The sequence below is a fragment of the Salvelinus fontinalis genome, chromosome 15, assembly GCF_029448725.1.
Source record: "Salvelinus fontinalis isolate EN_2023a chromosome 15, ASM2944872v1, whole genome shotgun sequence".
In the NCBI taxonomy this organism is placed as follows: Eukaryota; Metazoa; Chordata; class Actinopteri; order Salmoniformes; family Salmonidae; genus Salvelinus; species Salvelinus fontinalis.
In genome coordinates, this window is record NC_074679.1 from 45,862,909 (window position 1) to 45,890,062 (window position 27,154).

The following is a 27,154-nucleotide window of genomic DNA, read 5'->3' on the forward strand; positions in this document are numbered from 1 at the left end:
TAGTACTCACTGTCGCCCCTAGTGGCTGGCACACACACACATCTGGAAGGCAAACGGTCACAAGAGTGTTGCACCAGAGTGCTTGTCATGCACAAGATGAGCACCAGACATAAATATTGTTTGTCTACCAAGAGGGTGTGTGTGTGTGTAGAATTGGGAGCTCATCTGTAACTAACAAATCAGATATTTTGGCAGGGCAGCTGTGTCTTCCTCAGTTGAGATGCTCTTTCTTCACTGGTGGCCTAAATCACAGCCAAATTCATTTACTGAGAATGTCATAGTGCGATACAACTGCACATCTCGTGAGCCGTTTTGCAGAAAGAGAGAGAAATGGCAAGGCGAGCGGTAGAAAAGCTAGTAAATGCTTCATATTTGACTGTGAGGCTGTGCGTCAGGTTTTGGGTGTCAGTGTGTCTGGTGTGTTCATTGGGGTCCACCTTGTTAGACTCATTCAGTCCTAACCCTCGATTCAACACAGGTTAAGGAAAACCTATCTGCACCTATCAGATATTACTAGCTGGGCTGTATTTCATTCCAAAATGTTGTCCCCTCCCTTCTGCCCTTTGCTCACCTCCCTTCCCCCGAGCTGATACAACTGGAAAGGTGAAAGCAAGACAGTGGAAACTAGGTGTAGAAGCGAATGCATACACCTGTTCAGTCATCTCACATCCAAAAAAGGGCAGAAAGGAGGAAAGATCATTTTTGGAATGAAATAATGACCTGTAGATGTGCAACCTAGTATGTGTATTAGTATGCAACCTGTTGTAATATAATATGCTGATCTCCTGTGTTTATTTGTGTTCATATTTTCGTGAATAAATTCTAAATTTTTGCTATATCATACTGGCTGCCATTAAGTCTTTTTTGACATGTATAGGCACAAGTTCACAACCTCACCTAACATCCTGGTATGTGATACGGAAATGAGTGCTTACTCCAAGACATGCTCAGAGCCTTTCAATCATTGACTAACCAGAGGCTAGTTAAACTAAACAGCCTGCTACACTTTAAACCTGTGTGCATCCCAAATGACACCATATTCTCTACATAGTGCACTAGGTTTCACCAGAGCCCTGCTCTGGTCAAAAATAGCGCACTATGTAGGGTATCGGGTGCCATTTGAGATGCAGACCTGGTAACTCAGGCATTTTACTCATGCTGATCCTGTAATTCCCAACAGTAGCTCAACACCATACAGACTCAGATATCAATTATACACACTGCATATTTATTGCCAGTTTTGAGTACAATACAAAAATATTGGTTAGGCCCTGTTGACACATTTTAAGCATTTCAAAATATAGTAATAAAATAGAGCGTAATATTGTACCGTTTTACAAAAGCTTTGAATCTTCATTCCTGCATGCATGTGCGTTTAAAAGTTTTAAAAAACTTTGCAAAGCAGATACTCATTTGCAGGACAAGCTATTCCATGTCCATTTTTATTACATTGTCTACTAAGTGCTCTGCTAAATGTATGAAACTCCTTATAAAACACCCAGAGGAATCTGATTAGGGTTGGAAAATGTTGATAACTTTTCCAAAATTTCCAGGTTTTCCATAAATCCTGGTTGGAATATTCCCGGAATCCGGAGGTATCTGAAATATTCCAACCTGGAGATGTTAAAAAATAAAAAATAAATAAAAAGCTGAATTCTTCAACCCTACTTCCTATGCACACTGTGGAGTAATCTGATACAGTATTCCATGATATTCCCTTCATTCTCCACCACTATTTCTCACCTATCCTAGATTCCCAGTTCCACTGCAGATCCTTTCAAGAGGAGCACTTCTGAAAAAGGTTCACGTGAAAGTCCATATGGATGCTCCACATGTAATGGCTACACACATACAGTAAGGTTCCTGGCAGGGTATGCATTTGAACCTGCGTTGATTGCAAAGGTCTGCATACACATCCAACTCACTAGCAGTGCAAGAAGCAGAGGTGCCAGACTGCCAGGTAGGCCTACTGTAGCTAATTGGTACTCAAAAGAATGCCACATATTATGGTGATGTTTAGTACTCTGTATTTAGTTTAGCATTTACGTTTAATAATATTCTCACATTTAAAAGAGCTAGATATGTTTCATTAATATGTATGAAGACTGAATAAGAGCATTGCATAACTTGTGTATAGATAACAGTAGAATGGTATAAATATTTCAGTTCAAGTCTGCTTTGTACAGGTAGGGCAGGCATGCGGGTTTCCTTCAATTTTTTTCTTTAAAATTAAGTTTGTCACTTAACATTCACGATGACAGACTAAGACAGCCGTCTGAAACCTTCCTGTGACGGAGAAAAAAAAGAAGATACAGATTGTGCAACATTCTGAGACAAGACAGTCAAACGAAGCGCACGCTCTCCCTCATTCTGAACAAAAGCTAACAGTTCAACTTTAATCAAATGTAAAAACATCAAACTATTTGTGGGTTATAACCTAATGTTGCTGTCGTAACAAAAATATCTGTGCTGTGTGATAGGACACTAATAGATATCATGTGATTTGGTTTCCGTTGCCCTAGCAACCCCCGGGTCTGTAAAACAAACATGTGCGAGAGGGAAAAGTACAAAAAGTGAATGAGAGAAGAGAGGGGGATGCAAGAGAGAGGAAAGAGAGAAAAGGTTGACTGGGTCATTGCGTCGTTTTAAGAGTCTGCTCAAAAAAGGATATTCTCCCATAACAGGAGCTATTTCAATGATATAATCTGGGCCCTGCTGAACATGACGTATTATAAAGAGAGTAAACTTAGCATCTAAAGTACTCTGTGGTCCAAGAAAACGTCAGGGGCCAAGATAGAAGTTAAATTGTGCGAAGGGATCATTATGACAGTGTTCAAATATAGCATAGCACCTTTAGGAAAGAAAAGCATATTGTTCAAACATACCTACAGTTCAGTACAAATACAATATACTTAAACAGTCAAAAGTAGGTACATCATGTATACCAGCACTGACCGATTTTCTGTATGGTCAGTGTCACAAATAGACTGTTTTGTATTAACACTGGAACAAAACATGTCAAATTGATTCATTTGAATTGACACATGATAGAACAGGGGTGTAGTCATTACGCTGATTCTGTTGCAAAACATTATGTCGAGACGAGAGTTCCTACTGGACAATTTCAGGTAGGTTTGCTTCCTTTTGGTTCTTGAAAACGGTAAAGGGTTTCCATTGCAAGATGTAATGAACACACCCCAGACGTTGTGTTTTGGGATGTGAGCACATCCTGCATCTAAAATTGAAGTCAGCGCTAGACTTATGAACACAGTGCTAAAATTGATAAGGGTACTGTATGCAAAAGGCATTATGTACAGGTAAAAAATAAAGCTTACAATTACACAAAAATAGAAAAAAGCATGACGTTATTTGTGCAGTTTAAAAGCAGTTTAAAAGTATTCACATCTCTGTTATACACCAGTCTTTAAAGGGGTAGTGAACCATGATTTTTTTAGGGGGTGTATGATCATACGCAGTCATTTTCTAAGACATCAAATCCCTCCAAATAGAGGAAATAAAAATCCACATCCTCATCCTCTCCTAAAGTGCTTGGTGGCCATTATTGTAGCTACTGTAGTACTGTGAAAAGGAGAGGGAGTGGAGCACTCTACTCTGTGGATGGATGGAAGTGTTGCCAGCCTGTGTGATAGAGGAGTTGAATTGGCTTGATCGTGTGGGTTGCTAGAGTGGAGAACAGCTTGAGTCAAGAGGAACAGGTGGAAAGAGCCGAGGCGACCCGCCCACACAGTGACACATCCAGCACAGACACACATTCACACACTAAAGGCGTCAGCATGCTTCAGTTCGCCTGGCGCCGAGCCGAACCAGTGTTCTCGCATACTCCCTTAAAAAGACGTTCGCTTGAAAAATGAGAAAAAAACCAGCAACATTACCGTTTGACAATTTGAAACGCCGTAGCCAGTATACGCTTCCTCAAAATAGTAAGAACTAATTCAAGATAACCCAAGAAATCTGTCATTCATTTTGACGTTTTTGCAGAGATCTTTAGTCACGCAATTTTACATCTAACTAAGATGTTTGGTGCAGTCTTTCTCAATGAAAGAATTTGCATGAAAACGAGTCGTCTCGTTGAATGACAACAAAGACTTTATTGAAGAAACCCTATTGTTGACCAATCACCGACGAAGGGGCGTAGACTTTGGCTCCGAACTTCAGCCTGCATCCAGAAAATAAATGTGTGCCAGAACAGCCGAAAAAACACTCACGTCCAAAACTAACAAAAACTTCACAAAATGTCGTCATAATATATGCACAAACTTCTCCGAACTGTTTCGGCTGGGAAGCATGTGGATGCCTTAACACACACACACACTGACTCTCACACATACAGAGTCACACACATGCACTTACACACACAATGGATTGAGGATGAAGAGGAATCAACTTATATAATACTTCTATGTGGGTGGAGGTCCGTCGTAGCGTAGCATGATGTTGAAGGAGCGGGCAAAGTTGTTGGACAGAGAGCAGCTGGAGCCTTCGTCCATCCAGGGCAGGAAGAAGGCGAAGAGGAGTAAGGCCAACAGCAGGAGCCAGAGGGGCAGGGCCACCCGACACACACGGTACAGCAGGCCTGGAGTCTTCCCCTACAGGAAGACAATATAGAGATGTTACACACACACTTTCCCATGCCTGTAATTGAGTAAGGGTAATATAGCCATTTACACAAACACTCACAGACATCAATAGTTGTGAGTATCGTAATTAAACCCATCAAATCCCATTCTCATACTTTCTCTCAAATGCACATACTGTTGTACATTCCTTGTCTAAACCATTAAGTCCACAAGTAAGTAACCAGTGATTGAGGATAAACCGTAAACCTTTTACAGGGGCCATGTAATTGTATGGGAACCAGAAATGCCTCAAATTCAACCCCAAATGACATCGAAACTAATACAAAAGTGTGTGTTTCACGCTCAGAGTATTTCTGTCTCCCATCCAACTGAATGCTAATCCAATGCACCAGACTCACTGTACATCTGCCTCTCAACGTGGAGGAACATTCTGTGCTGCTGAAATTTAAATAAATGCTTCTCATACTTGCTAGATAATGACGCCACATTTGACTGATTCATAATGAAACAAAGGGGTAATCTGGGACTGCTACAAAATGACTGCTCAACTACATTTTGTTGGTTGTTAGCTAGGCTTGAGAAATGTAACCACTCAAATTCATAGACAGAGTTATGGACTGACAATCCGTTATAGAACAATTCTAGTTTTATGTCCCAGTTTGATGTACATATCCCAGATTGCCCCTTGAAAAGGGAGTGTTAAACTAAGTCACTTTTATGATGACTCATACAGTAGGGTCAGTGTTCGCTCGCTAAGTAAACAACAAACAGTAAAGGCTCACAGCCCTTTCAATATAATCAGGGTTGTGATGACACACACAGAGCATTAACACACACCACAGAGTGCTCTTCCAAGTGAAGCGAGTAAATCCTCGCCCACTCTGTCCTCTCTGCCCTCCACCTTCATGCTCACTCACTCAGCTCCATCAACCCCCTCTCCCTCCTTCTCTCAAACTACTTTCCAGAGCACCTAGGATCGAGAAAGGAGGAAGAGCAAGAGAAAAGCCTCAACAGACCTGCACCGTTCCTCGTTCTACATCCAAACTCCCATCACCTCTGTAAGAATATCCTAAGATAAATACACAACGCAGAGGTCAAGAGGGTATTAACGATCAATGGAAATAATTGTTTTTCTGTAACGGGGAACTGAAGATTAATGGGTCAGGGACACAGGAGGGGTTTCAGTCCGGGACTCATAGCTAAATGTGGCAAGTTCATTGGTCCAAATTGTCTATACATTGTGCCTGAAACGGGATACTTGGTATTTGGCTATTGGCCCAATTTTATTGCAAAGAATTCTAATTGGTCAACCACAGGCTAGGCTTGGGTATAAACTACATCATGGCTCTTTATTCAGTGAAGAAAACACTGCAGACAGGGAAGAATCTACCATCTACTTCCCAGCATAAAAACGATGATTTGTTCTCTTTGAATAAATATATTTTCTCCCCCCCGATTTCCTTTGGGGTCTGTGTTATTGAAGAATAACAACTGCTAACACCTCAGTCCCAGACACTTAAACTAAACAGTTCCAATAGCAATCCATTTGACAGACAGGTGCTAAACGCCCTTAAAGAGATTAATCAATCAATCAATCATTGCATACAAGCGCTAAGCTAGTCAAGCACCGTTAAACTCAACCCCCTGCCTGACAGACCTATAGATAGCTGTGTTCAGAGTGACAATTGCTCAGAGCTGTTCTAATGGGAATAGGGGTGATGAAGAGGATTATTTGATCCACTTCAATTATAAATGAGACTGGTGATGAATTTTTGGGTAATTCATTATCTGGTGTAAGTGAGGATTGTGTGTAGCCAGTGAAGGAGATTGCTGCTTGCCAGGGGGTTTGAGTTTGTTGGGCAGTGGAGAGGTATAATGCAGGCCAGGTGGTGTGTGAACTCTGAGTTTAGTAAATTGGAGGGGTCCTCTGCAATCGTTCATGCCACCCTCTGCATGTTTGTGTTAAAGTTGACCAGGAAGTTGTTGTTGTTGGGTTTGGCTTTTTCAGTAGATCGGAAGGTTGTAAGGCCAGGGGGCGCGATTATGTAAACAACCCTATGTATATACTCCAAAGTAATGACAGGTCAGAAAGGAACTGAAACTAGCTAATGAGACCTGAAGAGTTAGCCATCTCCCTTGATCTCTGCATAGGTGTGTGTACGTGGGACAAAGACGTGTGTGTGTGTGTGTGTGTGTGTGTGTGTGTGTGTGTGTGTGTGTGTGTGTGTGTGTGTGTGAGGTACAGGAGCCATGTCTACAATCATAGGATAGTGTGCATTAAGAATGCTAACAAGCACCTTTAAAACATGACTGAAATAACTGAGGGAAGTAATAACAGTCGTCTATGCAGCGTGAAAATCCACGAGTTCCAGTGTCTTAGTGAGCTGATGTTTGTCATCGGGGTACTTTAGAATGTACTTTAGTCTTTGCTGTGAGTCACTACCATTTTTTTCCTTTCGTCTGCGTCTGCTGTTTTACTCATATCAACAACCTGGGGGTAAACTCGGTGAGCTACTCTGCTTATTTTTTACCATCCACACACCTGCTGCGTTCACAGCTCTATGATAGCGACAGAGAGTGCAAGAGAGAGCGACAGAGAGAGATAAGAGACCAGGTGAGGACAGCGTAGAATGAGGTTGCTCCTAGACAAGGATGTGTTATCCATTCCCCCCTTTCTCCAAATGGTTAAGGTGATGATTGTAGAAGGGTATGCTGATCCTAGATCTTTGCCAAAAGGAAACTTCTACCTAGAGCTGAGAGGACTGGGAAGAGGCTGTCCACTTACTTAGCCATCAACAGATGGAGAGGATAACAAGGTTTGAAACCAAGGCTCCAGGTACAAGTTGCCCTTAAACTGACCACAGAACTATGCCTGAGTCTTCATCTACCTACGCGAAACATGGTGCAAATCCTCTGGAATTTTGTGTAATATCGAGGGCCCCCACGCTGTGGGGATCGGAGAGGGTGTGGGAGGGAGGCTCCACTCCGCCCCACCGAGGGAGGGAGAGAGAGAGACCTGAGGAGGGGTGAGGGAGGGAGTGACGGGGCATGGCATTTCTTAATCTCTTCTCCACCCAGTCTGGTCTCAAAGACTAGACGTAACTAAGTAAATGTAAATCCGGGACACTCAAATTAGCAAAATATGTTACGTTTGATATGGTTACATAACACAGAAGGTTACTTAAGGTAAAAACGAAAGGAGGGTGGTTGGTCGTTGGCGTGCATATAACATAAACATGTAGCAACCCAAAGGTTCGTATATCATCAGGACTACATGACCTTTTTAGCTACTTTGCAACTACTTAGCATGTTAGCTAACCCTTCCACGAACCCTAATCCTTTTAGCTAACCTTTCCCCTAACCCTTTAACCTAACCCCTAGCCTATCTGACGTTTGCCACCTAGTTAATGTTAGCCACAACAAAATTGGAATTCGTAACATATTTTACGTTTTGCAAATTCAAAATATATGGTACATTTTGCAAATTCGTAACTTATCGTATGAATTGTAATTCATCACATATCATACGAAATGGATGATGGACATCCAAAAATTAAGATATACCATACGAAACATATAAATTTAGTGCCCTGAATTTACATACAGAATAATACAGAATGCTCTGAGACCAGGTTGCTCCACCCTACTGTGCTGCCAAATTAACTGGGGTTTGTTGGAGACAGCAGGCTTGACTCGCTGCCAGTCCTGGGTGGTCAGACAAGTGGCCCTAGAGCTGTGTTTTCTAAGCCCAGAGGAGTGGGGAGGCTCAAAGACTCCCCTGAAGCGGGACTTTTACTACTTTTAAACTCTCTGGAGCAGTCCCACTCCCTTGCATGTTTTCTTTCTTAATAAGACAAAGACAGATAGGAGACAGTGTGCTCATTCAAACCTATGTTGTAGCAATATATATGTTCCATAGGCCGCGTCTTAGACCACCAGACCACACGTTTTTCCAGTTTGAACTACACTGAATATTAAAAGGAATGTTTGACCATGACACAAGCTCTGAGCTGGATTGATAACTGTACCTTAGCTGTCCTGGTGTGTTCCTCCTGTCCAGCAACACTTGCACCCTAATGGAAATAAACCCAGAAAACTATACTGTGAAAAAGAAACACTGCAAAACCATGCTTTATACAGTGCAGTTGAGTCAGACCATTAGCTAACATTGATTATACACTGCTCCCTTGTGGTAGAACAATGTATCATCTCTTCATTATGGGATACTCTTCAACGCACTCTGCTGGGATGTACATTTTACATAGCACCCTAATTCCCTATATCAGAGGTCACCAACCTTCTCGAAGTCAAGATCACTTTCGAGTCAAAATGCAAACCGTGATCTACCGCTCAGATTGTTTAAAAACATGACTTGAAGAATGTAAGCCTATGCAACATTAACCAAATTAAATGTCGCAACGAGGTTCGTGCAGTAGGTTATAGGCCAAATACATGGCTATGATTGAATTGCCCTGCCAGTGTTGTTCTTCTCAGACCATTTTGAAATTATATTTAAAAGACGTTGGTATATGAACTAACTGGTAACAGATAATTTGTTGTATTAATTGTGAGGCACAGCTGTGTGAGCATAAAATATACATACTTTATTTTTACTGGACTGATGGCCTGCATCTGATGGTCCATCATTCCAAGGGTTTTCTTTACTTGTACTATTTTCTACATTGTACACCCCCCCCCCCAATTGTTTTAGGGTACTTTTACCCCTTTATGTGTTTTGGGAGTAGTAATCAGGAAGCGAAGGTCGAGAGCCATGCGTCCTCCGAAATACGACCCCGCCAAGCCACACTGCTTCTTCACACACTGCCCGGTTAACCCGGAAGCCAGCCGACACAGGAAACACCATACAGCTGCCGACCGAAGTCAGCGTGCATGTGCCCACCACAAGGAGCCACTAGAGCACGGTGGGACAAGGACAGCCCAGCCGGCAGAACCCTCCCCTAACCCGGACGACGCTGGGCAAATTGTGCGCCGCCTCATGGGGCTCCGCGATCAAACCCGGATCTGTAGTGACGCAGTGCCTTATACCGCTGCGCCCCTCGGGAGGCCCTATCGTTGTTTTATTAACAGAAATGTTTGGTGATCGACTAGGAATTCCTTGGAGTTGGTGACCACTGCCCTATATAGCGCACTACTTTTGACGAGAACCATATAGATCCTGGTCAAAAGTAGTGCACTATAAAGGGAATAGGGTGCCATTTGGGAGGCACAATACAATGTATACAGCATCTCTCACCTGGACATTCAACAGAGCCTTGAGGTCTCCTACATCCTTCAATTTGGACTTGTAGAGCATCCAGCGATAACGTATCTCCTCCATACCCACATCCTCAGCCCAATGGTCAGCCCCGTCCCCAGCTCCGGATGCAGCCGCCCCAGACATCAGCAGTAGCTGGAACTGCTCCTGACCCCAGCCCACACTGGACCGCAAAGTCTGTGGGAGTGAGAGGAGAGGGAGGATGGAAAGAGAAAGAGAAAGAGAAAGAGAAAGAGAAAGAGAGAGAGAGAGAGAGGAGGAGAGAAGAGGCAAGTGAACAACAGGGGGATGGAGAATGAAGAAGACTATACAGTTACATATGGCTGACGGGTAAGCAGAGGAATTGTTGCATAAAGTAATAACAATAAGCAGTGTGTGTGTAATGTCTGCACAGGATCTTTGCACAGAAGAATAGCTACAGCAGTAAATCCTGAAGCAATACTACTTAACCCTTTTTCTCTACTGAAACCACAGCAGCACATACATACTGTATATCCCCAAACAAACATCTTCAATCTCCTTTCTGCATTGATTCAATGTCTGATGACATTGAGGCATGCTTTGTGCTCTGTTATCCTATCCTGACAAAAACATTCCAACCACTAACATGGCCTGCTAGCATCCCAAATGGCACCCTATTTACTATATAGTGCACTATTTTGGGCCAGTGCCCTATATCAAAAGTATATATAGAGAATACACACAGATGCCAATTCAAAGTCTATTTCACGTTGGAAATTTCATTGAAATGAAATGACGTAGAAACGCTGATTCAACCAGTGTGTGCCCAGTGGGTAGGGTGGCATTTAGGACACAACCCGTCTGACTGTCAGGCAGCTTGTGGTTGGGATGTAAGTGTACTGGCCGTCAGTTCGGCTGACAAAAGTTATTTTAGTCGTCTAGAGGAACGCTTGAAGGTGTGTATCTGGGGTGTGTATTTGTTAGGGCCTTGCTGTAAAGGTATGTTTCTACCAAGCCCAGTAATAAACTAAAGGAGCCTAACGCTACTCCTTATAGTCCAAGGACCTTACATGTTCTGTTTAGAGGCAAATTGGCTCGGCAGCCAAAACAGCCAAATCCTCTAAAACGTAAATTGATTCTCAACTGCGGTACGGCTCTAGAAATATAAAGCCTTCTACTTTCATATCACATCAAAATAATTTCACAGACAGACACTTACTGAACACTGTTTTAACCCGTTTTAACACAGTTGCAGCCGACAGTATTCTTCAGTGACAACGCGTTTGTGGCGTCCGCCTTCTGTTTACACAGGTGCTCGGAGACGTAGCTAGCTAATTAGCAGAGGTATGCCTCGGTCTTCCATCCGTTTTCCGTAAACAAGCGCTGTAACATGGAAATATGGACGTGGGAACCCCAATCAGCCCTATATGGGTGTAGTAATTTAACCTTTGGTTTTTAGAAGAAAAAAATTCTCGCTAATATGAAAGATGCTATGTTTCCAAAAGCGTACAGCAAGCGATCGGGGCTCTTAATAAAACGCCGCTGGCCAGAAGATTATTTTCGACCATCCTAGAGCTTTGTTTGGTGCACTCTGAACATAACATCCTCCAGAGGTCTATGTATATTACTGAGAAAGTAACTTGTTTTAAGCCAACCCTGATGTCCTAGCCGTGTCTGAATCCTGGCTTAGGAAGGCCACCAAAAATTCGGACATTTCCAACCCCAATTACAACATTTTCCATCAAGACAGAACTGCTAAATGGTGCAGAATTGCAATCTACTGTAGAGATAGCCTGCAGAGTTCTGTCATACCATCCAGGTCTGTGCCCAAACAGTTCAAGCTTCTACTTTTAAAGATGCATCTCTCCAGAAATAAGTCCCTCACTGTTGCTGCTTGTTATAGACCCCCCTCAGCTCCCAGCTGTGCCCTGGACACCATAAGTGAATTGATTTCCCCCCCCCCAGTTATCGTCAGAGTTCGTACTGCTAGGTGATCTAAATTGGGATATGCTTAACACCCCGGCTGTCCTACAATCTAAGCTAGATGCCCTCAATCTCACACAAATGATCAAGTAACAACGCCAAATCCGTAACCATAGGCACCCTCATAGATATCATCCTGACCAACTTGCCGACTAAATATACCTCTGCTGTTTTCAACCAGGATTTTAACGATCACTGCCTCATTGCCTGCGTCCGTTATCGGTCCGCAGTCAAATGACCACCTCTCATCACTGTCAAACGCTCCCTAAAACACTTCTGCAAGCAGGCCTTTCTAATTGACCTGGCCCAGTTATCCTGGAAGGATATTGACCTCATCCCGTCAGTAGAGGATGCCTGGTTGCTACTTAAAAGTGCTTTCCTCACCATCTTAAATAAGCATGCCCCATTCAGAGTAGAACTAAGAACAGATATAGCCCTTGGTTCACTCCAGACTTGACTGACCTTGACCAGCACAAAAACACCCTGTGGCGTACTGCACTATCTTCGAATAGCCCCCGCGATATGCAACTTTTCAGGGAAGTCAGGAACCAATACACACAGTCAGTTAGGAAAGCAAAGGCTAGCTTTTTCAAACAGAAATTTGCATCCTGCAGCACTAATTCCCAAAAGTTTTGGGGCACTAAAGTCCATGGAGAATAAGAGTACCTCCTTCCCACTGCACTGAGGCTAGGAAACGCTGTCACCACTGATGAATCCACGATAATCAAGAATTTCAGTAAGCATTTCTCTACGGCTGGCCATGCTTTCCACCTTTCCACCCCGGCCAACAGCTCTGCACCCCCCGCAGCAACTGGCCCAAGCCCCCCCCCCCCCGCTTCTCCTTCACACAAATCCAGACAGCTGATGTTCTGAAAGAGCGGCAAAATCTGGATCCCTACAAATCAGCTGGGCAAGACAATCTGGACCCGCTTCCTAAAATTATCCGCCGCCATTGTTGCAACCCCTATTACTATTCTGTTCAACCTCTCTTTCGCATCGCCTGAGATTCCTAAAGATTGGAAAGCGGCCGCGGTCATCCCCCTCTTCAAAGGGGGAGACACTCTAGACCCAAACTGTTACAGCCCTACATCCATTCTGCCCTGCCTTTCTAAAGTCTTCGAAAGCCAAGTCAACAAACAGATCACCGACCATTTCGAATCCCACCGTACATTCTCCGCTATGCAATCTGGTTTCCGAGCTGGTCATGGGTGCACCTCAGCCACGCTCAAGGTCCTAAACGATATCATAACCTCCATTGATAAAAGACAGTACTGTGCAGCCGTCTTCATCGACCTGGCCAAGGCTTTCGACTCTGTCAATCACCGCATTCTTATCAGCAGACTCAACCGCCTTGGTTTCTCTAATGACTGCCTCACCTGGTTCACCAACTACTTCTCAGAGAGAGTTCCGTGTGCCAAATTGGAGGGCCTGTTGTCCAGACCTCTGGCAGTCTATGGGGGTGCCACAGGGTTCAATTCTCGGACCGACTATTTTCTCTGTATTTATCAATGTTGTCGCTCTTTCTGCGCGTGATTATTTGATCCACCTCTACGCAGACGACACCATCGTGTATACATCTGGCCCTTCTTTGGACATTGTGTTAACAAACCTCCAAACGAGCTTCAACGCCATACAAGACTCTTTCCGTGGCCTCCAACTGCTCTTAAATGCTAGTAAAGCTAAATGTATGCGCTTCAACCGATCGCTGCCTGCACCCGCCCACCCGACTAGCATCACTACTGAGCACAGTTCTGACTTAGACTATGTGGACAACTATAAACACCTAGGTGTCTGGCTAGACTGTAAACTCTCCTTCCAGACTCACATTAAGCATCTCTAATCCAAAGTTAAATCTAGAATTGGCTTCCTATTTCGCAATAAAGCCTCCTTCACTCATGCTGCCAAACACCCTCGTAAAACTGACTATCCTACCAATCCTTGACTTCGGCGATATCATTTACAAAATAGCCTCAAACACTCTCCTCAGCAAACTGGATGTAGTCTATCACAGTGCCATCCATTTTGTCACCAAAGCCCCATATACTACCCACCACTGTGACCTGTATGCTCTCGTTGGCTGGTCAAATATTCGGCGCCAAACCCACTGGCTCCAGGTCATCTATAAATCTTTGCTAGGTAAGCTCGGCCTTATCTCAGCTCACTGGTCACCATAGCAACATCCACCCATAGCACGTGCTCCAGCAGGTATATTTCATTGGTCATCCCCGAAGCCAACACCTCGTTTGGCCGCCTTTCCTTCCAGTTCTCTGCTGCCAATGACTGGAACGAATTGCAACCCCCCCCCCCCAAAAAAATAAAAAATCAGTTGGAGACTTATTTCTCCCTCACTAACTTTAAGCGTCAGCTGTCAGAGCAGCTTACCGATCGCTGCAGCTGTACACAGCCCATCTGTAAATAGCCCATCCAACCAACAACCTACCTCATCCCCATATTTGTTTTTCTGCTCTTTGGCACACCAGTATTTCTACTTGCACATCCTCATCTGCACATATATCACTCCAGTGTAAATTGCTAAATTGTAATTACTTTGCCACTATTGGCCTGTTTATTGTCTTACTTCATTTGCACACACTGTATACAGATTTTCTATTGTGTTACTGACTGTACGTTTGTTTATCCCAGGTGTAACTCTGTTGTTTGTGTTGCACTGCTTTGCTTCATCTTGGCCAGGTCGCAGCTGTAAATGAGAACTTGTTCTCAACTGGCCTACCTGGTTAAATAAAGTTGAATACATAAAAATACAAAATAAAAAGTCTAACCATAAGATGGCCACAGCACTTGAGTACCTCATTATTTCTGTGTGAATATAAAACAGGAGTGGAATACTGAATATTTCTGAGAGAATTCATTAGCACCAACCTTGAGTGTGTTCTGGCTGATCTTGAGTTCTCTGGTGCTCAGCGGTCCCTTGGTGTTGAGAATCCCTGAAAGAGTATCGTTTTCCTTCTGTAGCCAGGCCTCAAACATCCTCCTCCTGTCCTCGTACTCCGCTGCACTCAGAGCTGACCCTGGACCTGCCTGAAGGACCACAACAACTTACTTTAGGTGATATTTCACAAAAGAGAATCAGTTGGCTAATTTTCGAAATATTCTGGTTTATAACGGCAGTGTAATATCGGTTAATGAGAATATTGAGTGATGAGTCAATTACTTTTAAGAAAAGGTTGACGACATTCGCTCTTCATTCACTCAGCCTATTGAGTCCACTGGTCCCACTCAGACAGAACTAACATCTTTTTCCATCCTGCGACTAGTGATGTCCAGCCACCCGACAACATCCCCTCCTCCAGACCATCTCTGGAGACCTTCTCCCATTCCTCACTTCCCTCATCAACTCATCTCTGAACACTGGCTGCGTCCCCTGCAACTTCAAGATGGCCAGAGCCGCTCCTCTCCCCAAGAAACCAACACTCGACCCCTCTGATGTCAAAAACTACAGACAGATATCCCTTCTTTATTTTCTTCCCAAAACACTTGAGCATGCTGTCACTGACCAACTTATCTCTCTCAGAACGATCTTCATCCTAACCAGTCTGGCTTCAAAATGGGTCACTCAACTGAGACTGCTCTCCTCTGTGTCACAGAGGCTCTCTGCTCTGCCAAAGCTGACTCTCTCTTCTCTGTTCTCATCGTCCTAGATCTATCCGCTGCCTTCCACACTGTGAAACATCAAATCCTCCTCTCCACCTTCTCAGGGCTGTGCGTGCGTCTCAGGCTCTGCACTCCTGGATTGCATTCAACCTGGCAGGTCGCTCCTGTCAGGTGGCATGGAGAGGACCATGGTGCATGCCTACAGAGCAGCAAGGGGAACTGCCCCTCCCTACCTTCAGGCTATGCTCAAACCTTACATCTCAACCCGAGCACTCCAGTCTGCCACCTCCGGTCTGTTGGCCGTCCCACCCCTACGAGAGGTCAGCTCTTGCCTAGCCCAGTCAAAGCTCTTCTCTGTCTTGGTCCCCCAAAAGTGGAACCAGCTTCCCTCTGATGCTAGGACAGCAGAGTCCCTTCCCATATTCCGAAAACGTCAGAAACGTACATCTTCAAAGAGTATCTTAAATAAGAAATCCCCCCCCGCCCCAAAAATAAACCTTTCATTTATATTATCCTAATAGCACTGACTTTGCTGATAACTTCTGTATTGGGTAACAATTTGCTAATATGACTGTGATATGTGGTCGTCTCACCTAGCCATCTTAAGATGAATGCACTAACTAAGTCACTCTGGATAACAGCGTCTGCTAAATGACTCAAATGTCAAATGTTGTTATAAACCAGGGTGTTCGAGCCCTGAATGCTGATTGGCTTAAAGCTGTGTTATATCAGACCGTATACACGGGTATGACAACCCCAAAAATATTTTTACTGTTCTAATTAAGTTGGTAACCAGTTTATGATAGCAAAAAGGAACCTTGGGGGTTTGTGGTATATGGCCAATATACCACGACTAACGGCTGCATCCTGTATCCGCGTTGCGTCATCCATAAGAACAGCCCTTAGCCGTGGTATATTGGCCATATACCACACCCCCTCATGCCTTATTGCTTAATTATACCATGCCCATTTGAAGTTGATATTCTTTTATTAACTAGAAAATAATGAGTATGTGATTCTGAGATAAAATAATCATTGGAGATAGTAAACCGTACCGTGGTTTGTTGACTTGAGCTCTGTAGCCCTCCAGAAGTTTCTCTAGCAAAGCCTTGCTCCATGACTGGATCCTCCATCTTCGTCTTGATCAGGGTGAAGGACCCTCTGTGTCGCAGGTATCCCCCTCCACTTCCACTCTGGTCTCCCATTTCACTTGTTCCCTCTCCATAGCTGCTTCTGCTGCCCTGACTATGACCAAGCCCTAACCCCACATCTACCTCCATGACTACAGGGTCAGCCACACCTCTGGACCTCTGCTCATCCACCCACTCCTCTGTCCGCCCGCTACTGCTGGACCCAGACGCCCCGACTACCACCACTCCGCTACTCCTAGAGCCTGATCCCTCCATCACACCGCTGCCTGTAAAACCAGAACCCCCCACCACTCCGCTACTCCTGGACCCAGAGCCCCCCACCACTCCACACTGGGGGCTTCTGCCTCCTGTGTGGCCTGAGGAGTTTATCCCTGTGGTTCCCCCTCTGGTCTCCCGCTCTCCTCCCTGACCATATCCCCCTCTCCAGGCAATGGAGTCCACCTCCTCAACACCAAAGCTGTGCTCACCGCCACCCTTCTCCCTGCAATTGCCACTGCTTTCAACCCCACTGCCCTGTCCCGGTCTCCGACTGCTTCCTTGGCTTAACGCCATTGGACCCAGTTGTTGACCCAGAGTCTGTTGACCACTGCCCTGTCTCTCCCCATGTTCAGAGAGATCCATATCCTCCACACTGCCCTCGAACCTTCCCTCGACCCACACACCCTCTTCTGCTCTAAAACTTGCCCCTTCGCTTTGCTCCATCCTTGCCCCTGACCCTGTTCTTCCCCCTCTCCCAGACCCTGATCCATAGCTCTGAGAGACCCAGACACCATGGTCCTCTCCTGGGGATCCCTCTGGAGCACCCTCCCTCCTGTTGCTGGAGCCTCTTCCTTTGATCAGGTCTCCTCCCTCCCCATGAAAGAGCTCCCTAGCTGGGCCTGTCAACTCCCCAGCCTGACCTCTCACCCTCTGGATGTCTAAGTTATGGTCCTCAGAGGAGCTGTGTCCATTCAGTAGCCTGGGAATGGAACAGCAGAAAGTCAGTAACTGAAGGAATCTCAGTTACTGAGTAATTGGCCGCATTAAATACTTTTCACCCAGATGCAGGGACAGCATATGCAACATATTGACTTCTTTTTAGAAGGCTATGGTTGGTAAAGTTTTTGGAGATAGCCATATGAGGCCATATGAGGTTGTCGAGAACCTCCACTGAAACACACTAAACTAGAGATGAAGTTGCATTAGTAGTAATGGTACCCATAGAGACACTATCATTCACAAGAGTGGAAGATTCAATACATGTGCATAGCTCTAGAATGTGATAATAGCAGCCATCTGTGTCAAGCATAGTTGTTGATTCCAAAGTTCTACATCTAATTCTAAGAGTTTTCCGTCAAGCCCGCTATAGTGTAATGTACCTGAAGAGGTTGAGGCTGAGGTCATGCAGGGCCATCCAGGACTCTCTCAGGCGCTTCATGTCCCTGAGGATGTGCACTCGTCCCTCCTCAGAGGTCCTCTTCAGCACCCCCTGGCCCTTCACCTCTGTCTGGTGCAGCTGCAGCTCCTTCTCTGGGAACTCACCTAGTGCCCTCTACAGGACCGGAGGAGGAATAACACAGGATGGGACGGGACGTATTAACTACATGCAAGTTCAGCACTGGATAGAGTCCCATAACTCTGTCAGTAGAGAACATTTTATTTTTAAAAATTTAACAGAATATTCTCTCCATAGTAGTCCAGTGCCTAGTCATGTTTGTCTATCTTCATCAAAACCGCCATAATCAGAGTGCCACATAACAGATGTGTGTTACGTCAGTACCTCAGCTTCATGCTGTCTGTTGTCCACGCTCCACTCCCCAGCAGAACTGCGGTAGGACTCCAGCTTCTGCCTCATAATCATCAGCCACTTCTCTACATTCAGCAGGCTCTCGTGGAAACTCTCGTGCTCCCTGATGCTCTCCTCACTCTCGTTCCCCTTCACCTGACACACACACACACACACACACACACACACACACGTTAATATCAAAGACATACACTCACACAGTGCCGGATTATTAGGTACACCCATCTAGTACCGGGGTGGACCCCCCCCTTTTGCCTCCAGCACATCCTGAATTCTTTGGGGCATTCTACAAGGTGTCAGAAATATTCTACAGGGATGTTGGTCCATGCTGACGCGATGGCATCACACAGTTGCTGCAGATTGGACGGCGGTACATTCATGCTGCGAACAGCCTGTTCCATCTCATCCCAAAGATGCTCTATTCAGTTGAGGTCTGGGGACTGACCAGGCCACTCAAGTAAACTGAACTCGCTGTCATGTTCCAGGCAATGTTTTTCCACTCCTCATTTGTCTAGTATTGGTGATCACGTGCCCACTGGCGACATTCAGCCGCTTCTTCTTGTTTTTAGCTGACAAGAGTGGAACACAGTGTGGTTGTCTGCTGCAATAGCCCATCCATGACATGGATTGACGAGTTGTGCGTTCCGAGATGCTGTTCTGCGCCGTAATTTGTCTGTTTGAGGCCTGCCTGTTAGCTTGCACGATTCTTGCCATTCTCCTTCGACCTCTCTCATTAACGAGCTGTTTGCGCCCACAGGACTGCCGCTGACTGGATGTTTTTTGTTTGTCGCACCATTCTCAGTAAACCCTGAACACTGTCATGCGTGAAACGCCCAGGAGGTCGGCCGTTTGAGATAATGGATGCGGCGTGCCTGACATTGACGATCGTACCACACCCAAAGTCTCTTAGGTCACTCATTTTTCCCAATCTAACGTTCAATCGAACAGTAACTGAATGCCTCGAAGCCTGACTGCTTTATATAGCAAGCCACATGACTCACTGTCTGAAGGTGAGTGTATAACAAAACTCACACAGCCAAGTGTACACAACACATTAAGCAAATGCAATCACAAGCTAAAACATTACTTCACAAATATGCAGATTGATAAATAGGAAGTGTTATTAATGTCAAAAGCAATGTTTTGCCACTAAAGTATCATCTTTTTCGAAACTACCGCTTAGTCAAATCCTTTCATTCTTACCCGGACTGCCTTGTATAGGTTCCTCCAGTCCCCATACAGCCTCTCAGACCGGGTCTGGTTAGTGGAGCTGGATGACACCAGAGTCTCCAGAGCTGTGATGTGGGCCTCACAGTCCTCCAAGTCCTTCTTGATCCCCTGAGAGACACAAAGCAACTTTATGAACGCTTTATACATGCTTATATGTTCTAAATGAGTCTCATAGGACCCCCTGGACACAGGCTCGATCTCAATTCATCTTTCCTCAATTCCTTGCATCATATCTCCTTGCCAACCATATTGGAGGAGAAGGTCCCTCCACTCGAACCTTCTCCAATGCCTTTGAGAAGGAGGTGAGGAGAGAGGATGCAAGGAAAGTATCATTGAGAATGAGCCACAGGTTAAGAATGCAGTAAGTGACCCACCCGTAGCTGGTCTGACTGGCTCTTCTTGGCCAGAATGTCTGGTTGGAGGATGTCTGCTGAGATCAGTCTGTCTCTCAGGAGGGTCAGCTTGCTCCTGATTGACTCGTAGGCGTCGCCAAAGTCCTTCGTCCTCGAGATCAAACCCTAAGGACATACTTAAGCAATAAGGCACGGGGGGTGTGGTATATGGCCAATATACCACGGTTAAGGGCTGTTCTTGTGTACGACGCAACGCGGAGTGCTTGGATACACCCCTTGGCCGTGGTATATTGGCCATATACCACAAACCCCCGAGGTGTCTTATTGCTATTATAAACTGGTTACCAACGTAATTAAAGCAGTAAAAATACATGTTTTTCTCATACCCGTGGTATACGGTCTGATATACCACAGCTATCAGCCAATCAACATTCAGGGCTCGAACCACCCAGTTTATAACATAAATTACGTTCCATCCCAAATGGCACCCCATTCCCTAATAATGCCCTACATATGACCAGAGCCCAATGACACACACACACACGAACGCACTCACACACCTGCAGTCTTCCCTTCCTCTGCAGAAGCTGGCTGTGCAGTAGCTCTCGGTTCCTCACGGCGGCGTTGAGCTCCGTCAGTAGACTCTCTGCTCGGTCAGAGCCAAACACTGAAGCCAGCAGATCTCTCTTCACCTGCAGCAGACTCAACCGCTCTTGTAGCTGCAGACTTTGCATCATCAACCTCTGTAGGGGGATAGAAAGAAAGAGGAAACAAAGACAACAAAAATGAGAAAATAAATTCAAGAGGGCACGCCACAGATGAAAGGTATGTGTAGTAGAAATATGTGCAGTAGGAATATGTGCCTCAGGGCATCTAGATCACACATTCCTCTGTGTCAACGTAAAGCAAGCATGATCCTCAGATGTCTCTTTTTCATAGATCAGGAGATGATTGAACTCCCTGACCTGTGCTTTCAGTATTCCCATGTCTGGAGGGGATGAGGTTATATTAGGGAAAGCCACTTTATGCTGTCCACTGTGGAGGATAGATTCAATTTAATGATGGAGAAGGCTCAAATGGCAGTCTCTTCCATATATAGTGCACTACTTTTGACACCCTATTCCATATATAGTTCACTACTTTTGACCACAGCCCTATGGGCCCTGATCAAAAGTAGTGCACTAAATAGGGAATAGGGTGCCATTTCGGACACGGACCAAGCCAATCTCTGTCAAGTACTGTCTGTATGTAGGGCTGAATGAATTTCCATAGCTGACCTAATTAAGGTACCATGACTACGGTATATCATTATTACAGTGTTCTCCAGGCCTTGAGTGCCACAGTGACTACAAGTTTGGTTTCTCAGCCATCAAAGGGTTACCTTACGAATACAATCCTGGTTTAGCTGCTTGATTGATGGGATTGAACGTCACCCTTTCTCGATGCATTTTACAGTGTTGTATTAGCTGCATTGTATGTTTTTCCGTATCATGTCCTGCTACATCCCTTTTAAGCACATGACCAAAAACATTTCCCATTGTGGAATAATAGTTGATCAAAATCAGTAGCAGCCTACAGTGCAGTGTTTATACCTCGATGTTCTGCACTAGCAAGGCGATGTGGGAGAACTCAGACACCTCTGCTGAGGCCTCCAGCACCTGAGAGACCAGCTGGCTCCACTGAGAGAAGTCATGCAGAGGGTCCTGCAGCACCAGTCTCAGCCCGGTCTCTGACTCCACACACAGCTTCATTGCGAGACACTTCACACTATAGGCAGACAGGGGAGAGGAGACGGGCTTCAAACAGGCTAGATATCGTGCATTGCATGCAAAGACAAAATGTACTGTATATATTTAAACACAGTAAAAAGTCAGAGGAAAAATGCAGCTTATACATGTTACACTAAGACCAAGTAATTACTGTACGTTTCAAGAAATTATTATGTTATAGAACAGCATAAACATCCTGTCTTTCCCTGTAGAGAGAGCAAAGACTGTTTGCATCAATTATCATACAACATCAAAAGCAAATCAGTAAGGGAAAGTGGAATAAATTGAGCCATGTTTTTACATTCTCCACTCTTCTGGGATGGCTTTCCACTAGATGTTGAAACATTGCTGCGGGGACTTGCTTCCATTCAGCCACAAGCGCATTAGTGAGATCGGGCACTGATGTTGGGCAATTAGTCGGTGTCCCAATTCATCCCAAAGACGTTCGATGGGGTTGAGGTCAGTGCTGTGTGCAGGCCAGTCAAGTTCTTCCACACCAATCTCGATAAACCATTTCTGCATGGACCTCGCTTTGTGCAAGGGGGCATTATCATGCTGAAACAGGAAAGGGCCTTCCCCAAAACTGTTGCCACAAAGTTGGAAGCACAGAATTCTCTAAAAACTCAGTGTATTCTGTAGGGGCCATGCCCAAACCATGAAAAACAGCCCAAGACCATTATTCCTCCTCCACCAAACTTTACAGTTGGCACTATGCATTCAGCAGGTAGTGTTTACTGGCATATGGCAAACCCAGATTTGTCCGTCGGACTACCAGATTGTGAAGCGTGATTCATCACTCCAGAGAGCACGTTGCCACTGCTCCAGAGTCCAATGCCACCGAGCTTTACACCACTCTAGCCGATGCTTGGCATTGCGTATGGTGATCTTAGGCTTGTGTACGGCTGCTCGGCCATGGAAACTAATTTCATGAAGCTCTCGACAAACAGTTGTTGTGCTGACGTTGCTTCCAGAGGCAGTTTGGAAGTCGGTAGTGAGTGTTGCAACAGAGGACAGATTATTACCCGCAACGTGCTTCAGCACTCGGTGGTCCTGTTCTGTGAGCTTGTGTGGCCTACCACTTCGCGGCTGAGCCGTTGCTGCTCCTAGACATTTCCACTTCACAATAACAGCACTTACAGTTGACCCGGGCAGCTCTAGCAGGGCAGGAATTTGACTAACTGCTTATTGGAAAGGTGGCATCCTATGTCTGTGCTACACTGAATGTCACTGAGCTCTTCTACTGCCAATGTGTGTCTACGAAGATTGCATGGCTGTGTGCTCGATTTTATACATCTGTCAGCAACGGGTATGGCTGAAATAGTGGAATCCACTAATTTGAAGGGGTGTCCAGATACTTTTGTATTTAGAGTACCATCAAAAGTGTGGACACACCTACTCATTCAAGCGTTTTTCTTTATTTTTATTATTTTCTACATTGTATAATAATAGTGAAAACATCAAAATTATGAAATAACAGATCATGTAGTAACCAAAAAAAAGTGTTCAACAAATCAAAATATATTTTATATTTGAGATTCCTCAAAGTAGCCACCCTTTGCCTTGATGCTAGCTTTGCACATTCTTGGCAGTCTCTCAACCAGCTTCATGAGGATGTCACCTGGAATGCATTTCAATGAACAGGTGTGCCTTGTTAAAAGTTCATTTGTGGAATTTCTTTCCTTAATGCGTTTGAGCATATCGGCTGTGTTGTGACAAGGTAGGGGTGATATACAGAAGATCGCCCTATTCGGTAAAAATCCAAGTCCATATTATGGCAAGAACAGCTCAAATAAGCAAAGAGAAACGACAGTCCCTCATTTACTTTAAGACATGAAGGTCAGTCAATTCAGAAAATGTCAAGAACTTTGAACGCTCTTCAAGTGCAGTCGCAAAAACCATCAAGCGCTTTGATGAAACTGGCTCTCATGAGGACCGCCAAAGGAAAGGAAGACCCAGAGTTACCTCTGCTGCAGAGGAAAAGTTAGAGTTAACTTCACCTCAGATTGCAGCCCAAATAAATGCTTCATAGAGTTCAGGTAACAGACACATCTCAACATCAACTGTTCAGAGGAGACTGTGTGAATCAGGACTTCATGGTCAAATTGCTGCAAAAAAACCACTACTAAAAGGACACCAATAAGGAGAAGAGACTTGCTTGGGCAAAGAAACACGAGCAATGGACATTAGACCGGTGGAAATCTGTACTTTGGTATGATGAAACAGAATCCAAATGTGAGATCTTTGGTTCCAAGCGCCGTGTCTTTGTGAGACGCAGAATATGTGAACGGATGATCTCCGCATGTGTGGTTCCCACTGTGAAGCATGGAGGATGTGGTGTGATGGTGCTTTGCTGGTGACACTGTCAGTGATTTTTTATTATTCAAGGCACACTTAACCAGGTTGTGTAAGGGCTATTTGACCAAGAAGGAGAGTGATGAGTGCTGCATCACATGACCTGGCCTCCACAATCCCCCGATCTCAACCAAATTGAGATAGTTTGGGATGAGTTGGACCGCAGAGTAAAGGAAAAGCAGCCAACAAGTGCTCAGCATATGTGGGAACTCTGTTGGAAAAGCATCCCAGGTGAAGCTGGTTGAGAAAATGCCAAGAGTGTGCAAAGCTGTCATCAAGGCAAAGTGTGGCTACTTTGAAGAATCTGAAATATATATTTTTTTATATTTGTTTCACACTGTTTTGGTTACTATATGATTCCATATGTGTTATTTCATAGTTTTGATGTCTTCACTATTATTCTATAATGTAGAAAATAGTAAACAAAGAAAAACCCTTGAATGAGTAGGTGTGTCTAAACTTTTGACTGGTACTGTATATATAGTGTATCTGGTCCATTATTTGCTACCTAGACTTGAAGCAAATCTGCTGAACCATCCCTGTAAAGGTGAATCTCAATAGTCTAAAATTGGAAAAGTACTCGCAGAGCTTTTTTTTTATTTTATTTTTTTATTAATATTCTCATAAATCTTAAAAAGCATCTTCCTCTCCATCGTCACTCTTCTTCTACACTGTGATGTGCTCGGAGTGTCCACTCACCTCTGGTGCTCCTTCACCACAGCCAGGACGTCGTCAGAGAGATGCCGGGAATCTTGGGAAAAGCGGAATAGTTCTTTAAGCTGGGCCTTGAGGTTCTCCACCTGGGATTCCTCTGCTGACAGAGTATTCCGGACACTCTGAGAGGGGAATACCAAAAGGGAAAATAAGAACAATTGTTTAAAAACCTATCACAGAGACCAGCCTGGGCACCTGGCAACTCGCTCTCTACACACAAAACAACAACCAAACGTGATAAACACTAACTTAATTTCCTCCTTAGTGCCAGAGTTAAACTGTTATACAAGATCTTTCTCCCATAGAAGAGAAAATGTTTAAACTTGACATAATTCACGTTAATGTCAAACAATTTTAAACCACTATTGCTATCCTAGTTGACAAGGGTGAAATTCACCTCAGTGGAATGAAAGCAGCAGGCACAAAGTGGCCTCTGATGCTGTAATTGGTTAAGTGGATTTTTATAGACCAGGGGTTTCTCAACTTTTCTAGGACGAGAGCTACTTTTACAAATTGAAACATTGCGAGCTATTCATTTTAAAATTAAAAAAATAATCTCTTCTCCGCTACTCTTCCATGGGTCCTTGGTGTACAATACATTTTGTCAATACACCTGGTAAAATAATGGTTAATCAACAACTCTAAGGGGGTTTTATTTTTCCTGGTTTTGGAGTTTTTTTTAATCCTCAATATTACAATTATTCATAGAGAATCAATGAAACTGGATGTCCATGTCAATGCTTAAATCACATCAGAAGACCATTTTTGAAGTCTAGAGAAATATTTCGGTCTGGCGATGTTCCTGCGGTTAGGCCTACACCCTTAGAAAATACAGAATGTGTTATTGAACAACCCAATTTTGCTGAAGCACGTCATGGCAGTTTCCTAAACAACCCCCACCCAATTGATACAAATAATCTTGATATTGTTCTGTCAGGTAAAACTACTTTGCGGTTAACATTATAAGGTTTTGGGGGAAAGTCTGTCTACCCACAAGATGGTTATCATTAGCATCGCTTAAATGGCTACATACAGAGTGATAGACAAATGTGCACACCAAACAGACAGATGGGCAATATTTCTGGAAATTAATTGGCAGATATTGTGTTACATTTGGCTTTTTAAGGCAATAGTGGCTAACCAGGGGTGGGATAATGTCAATGTGGCTTAGATATTATGAGAGACTATTATGAGAGAGTATTATGAGCGATGGAACACGTGAAAAAAATAAATTCTGAATTTATTGGCAAGCTACTCATAGGTGGACCACGAGCTACTGGTAGCTCACGATTTACCTGTTGGAGACCCCTGGGTCCAGATTCACAAAACACTTCTTACGCAAAAAATGAAGATGCTTCTTAAGAAGAAAAAAAACTTCATAAAGGTAAGTGCAATTCCTCTACAATATCTTAAGATGTAATGATTTTCTTACAAACTTCTGAAATACCTTCTTATTAAAGATGTGTATTGCTAGGAAACCATTTTAGCTAACTATCTAGCTAGCAATGGCAATCATAGCATATTTCTTACTGAGATTACTGTTCTAAAACATGTTCTTGGGTATAAAATAATAATCTCAAGATTGAGAGTGAATTAAACATTGAATTGCTTTCATGAGCTTTTTCCTCTCACTGCCCTGAGGGTTTAGCTAACTTGGAATTAAAACATTTCCAATAACTTTATTTTCTAAATCTATTTTCTTCTTAACTTTTTTTGCTAAATGAGAAACATACTTTAAGAAATAGAATAGCGCAATACATTTTCCAATAACCTTTTAGAGAAACAGCAACTTTCACTACATAGTGCACTACTTTTCACCAGAACCCTATGATCTGATCTGAAAACACAGGACAGGTAACAGCAATGTATTGAAAGCCTATGTAGGCCTTTCCTTGCACCTGTCCAATTCATTGACATCAGTGAATTGAAGGAGATTAGAAGAGGAATGAAGCCACTTCAGACAATCAATACAAATAAATGCATAAACTGTGGGAACCTGCCCCACAACAGGTACGTTTTGACTGTGAGGATACAATACCATCCCACAACCATTATCTTCTATGTCATCTCCACCTCACCTCTCCCAGGCATGTAGCCAGAGGGCCAATTCCTGCAAGGTAATAGTTAGAGCAACTGCCCGTGCCGTGTCAGACCCTTATTGTAGCTAGTAACTAAAGCTGTAAGCCTTGGGTTGAGGAGCGAAATTGACAGAGACACTGAAAGAGAAAAAGAAAGAAAAGAACAAGTAAGGGGAAGGAGATAAGAGTGGAAGAGAGAAAGGGTACAAAAGAGGAAAGACTGGAGAGAGAGAGGTAGACAACAAGGAAATTAAATTAGGAAGAGAGCTAGCGAGAGAGAGAAAATGAGAAC

General features: G+C 44.1%; 1 protein-coding gene across 2 annotated transcripts in view; it reads right to left on the reverse strand.

The window, feature by feature from the left end:
• Window positions 1-1,207: 1,207 nt before the first annotated feature.
• The window catches only part of syne3 (spectrin repeat containing, nuclear envelope family member 3), a 45,164-nt gene continuing 19,217 nt past the window's right edge, over window positions 1,208-27,154 (reverse strand). For both annotated transcript variants that reach the window (XM_055863966.1, XM_055863967.1), the window contains exons 8-19: window positions 24,770-24,906; window positions 21,542-21,716; window positions 20,510-20,692; window positions 19,971-20,114; window positions 19,570-19,704; window positions 18,340-18,501; window positions 17,939-18,111; window positions 16,485-17,538; window positions 14,698-14,856; window positions 9,853-10,050; window positions 8,627-8,671; window positions 1,208-4,607 (exon numbers count right to left, since the gene is read on the reverse strand). In XM_055863966.1, the coding sequence (XP_055719941.1) occupies window positions 4,419-4,607; window positions 8,627-8,671; window positions 9,853-10,050; window positions 14,698-14,856; window positions 16,485-17,538; window positions 17,939-18,111; window positions 18,340-18,501; window positions 19,570-19,704; window positions 19,971-20,114; window positions 20,510-20,692; window positions 21,542-21,716; window positions 24,770-24,906 (2,754 nt within the window). In that variant the 3' untranslated portion in view covers window positions 1,208-4,418. The remainder of the gene's footprint in view (window positions 4,608-8,626; window positions 8,672-9,852; window positions 10,051-14,697; window positions 14,857-16,484; window positions 17,539-17,938; window positions 18,112-18,339; window positions 18,502-19,569; window positions 19,705-19,970; window positions 20,115-20,509; window positions 20,693-21,541; window positions 21,717-24,769; window positions 24,907-27,154) is intronic.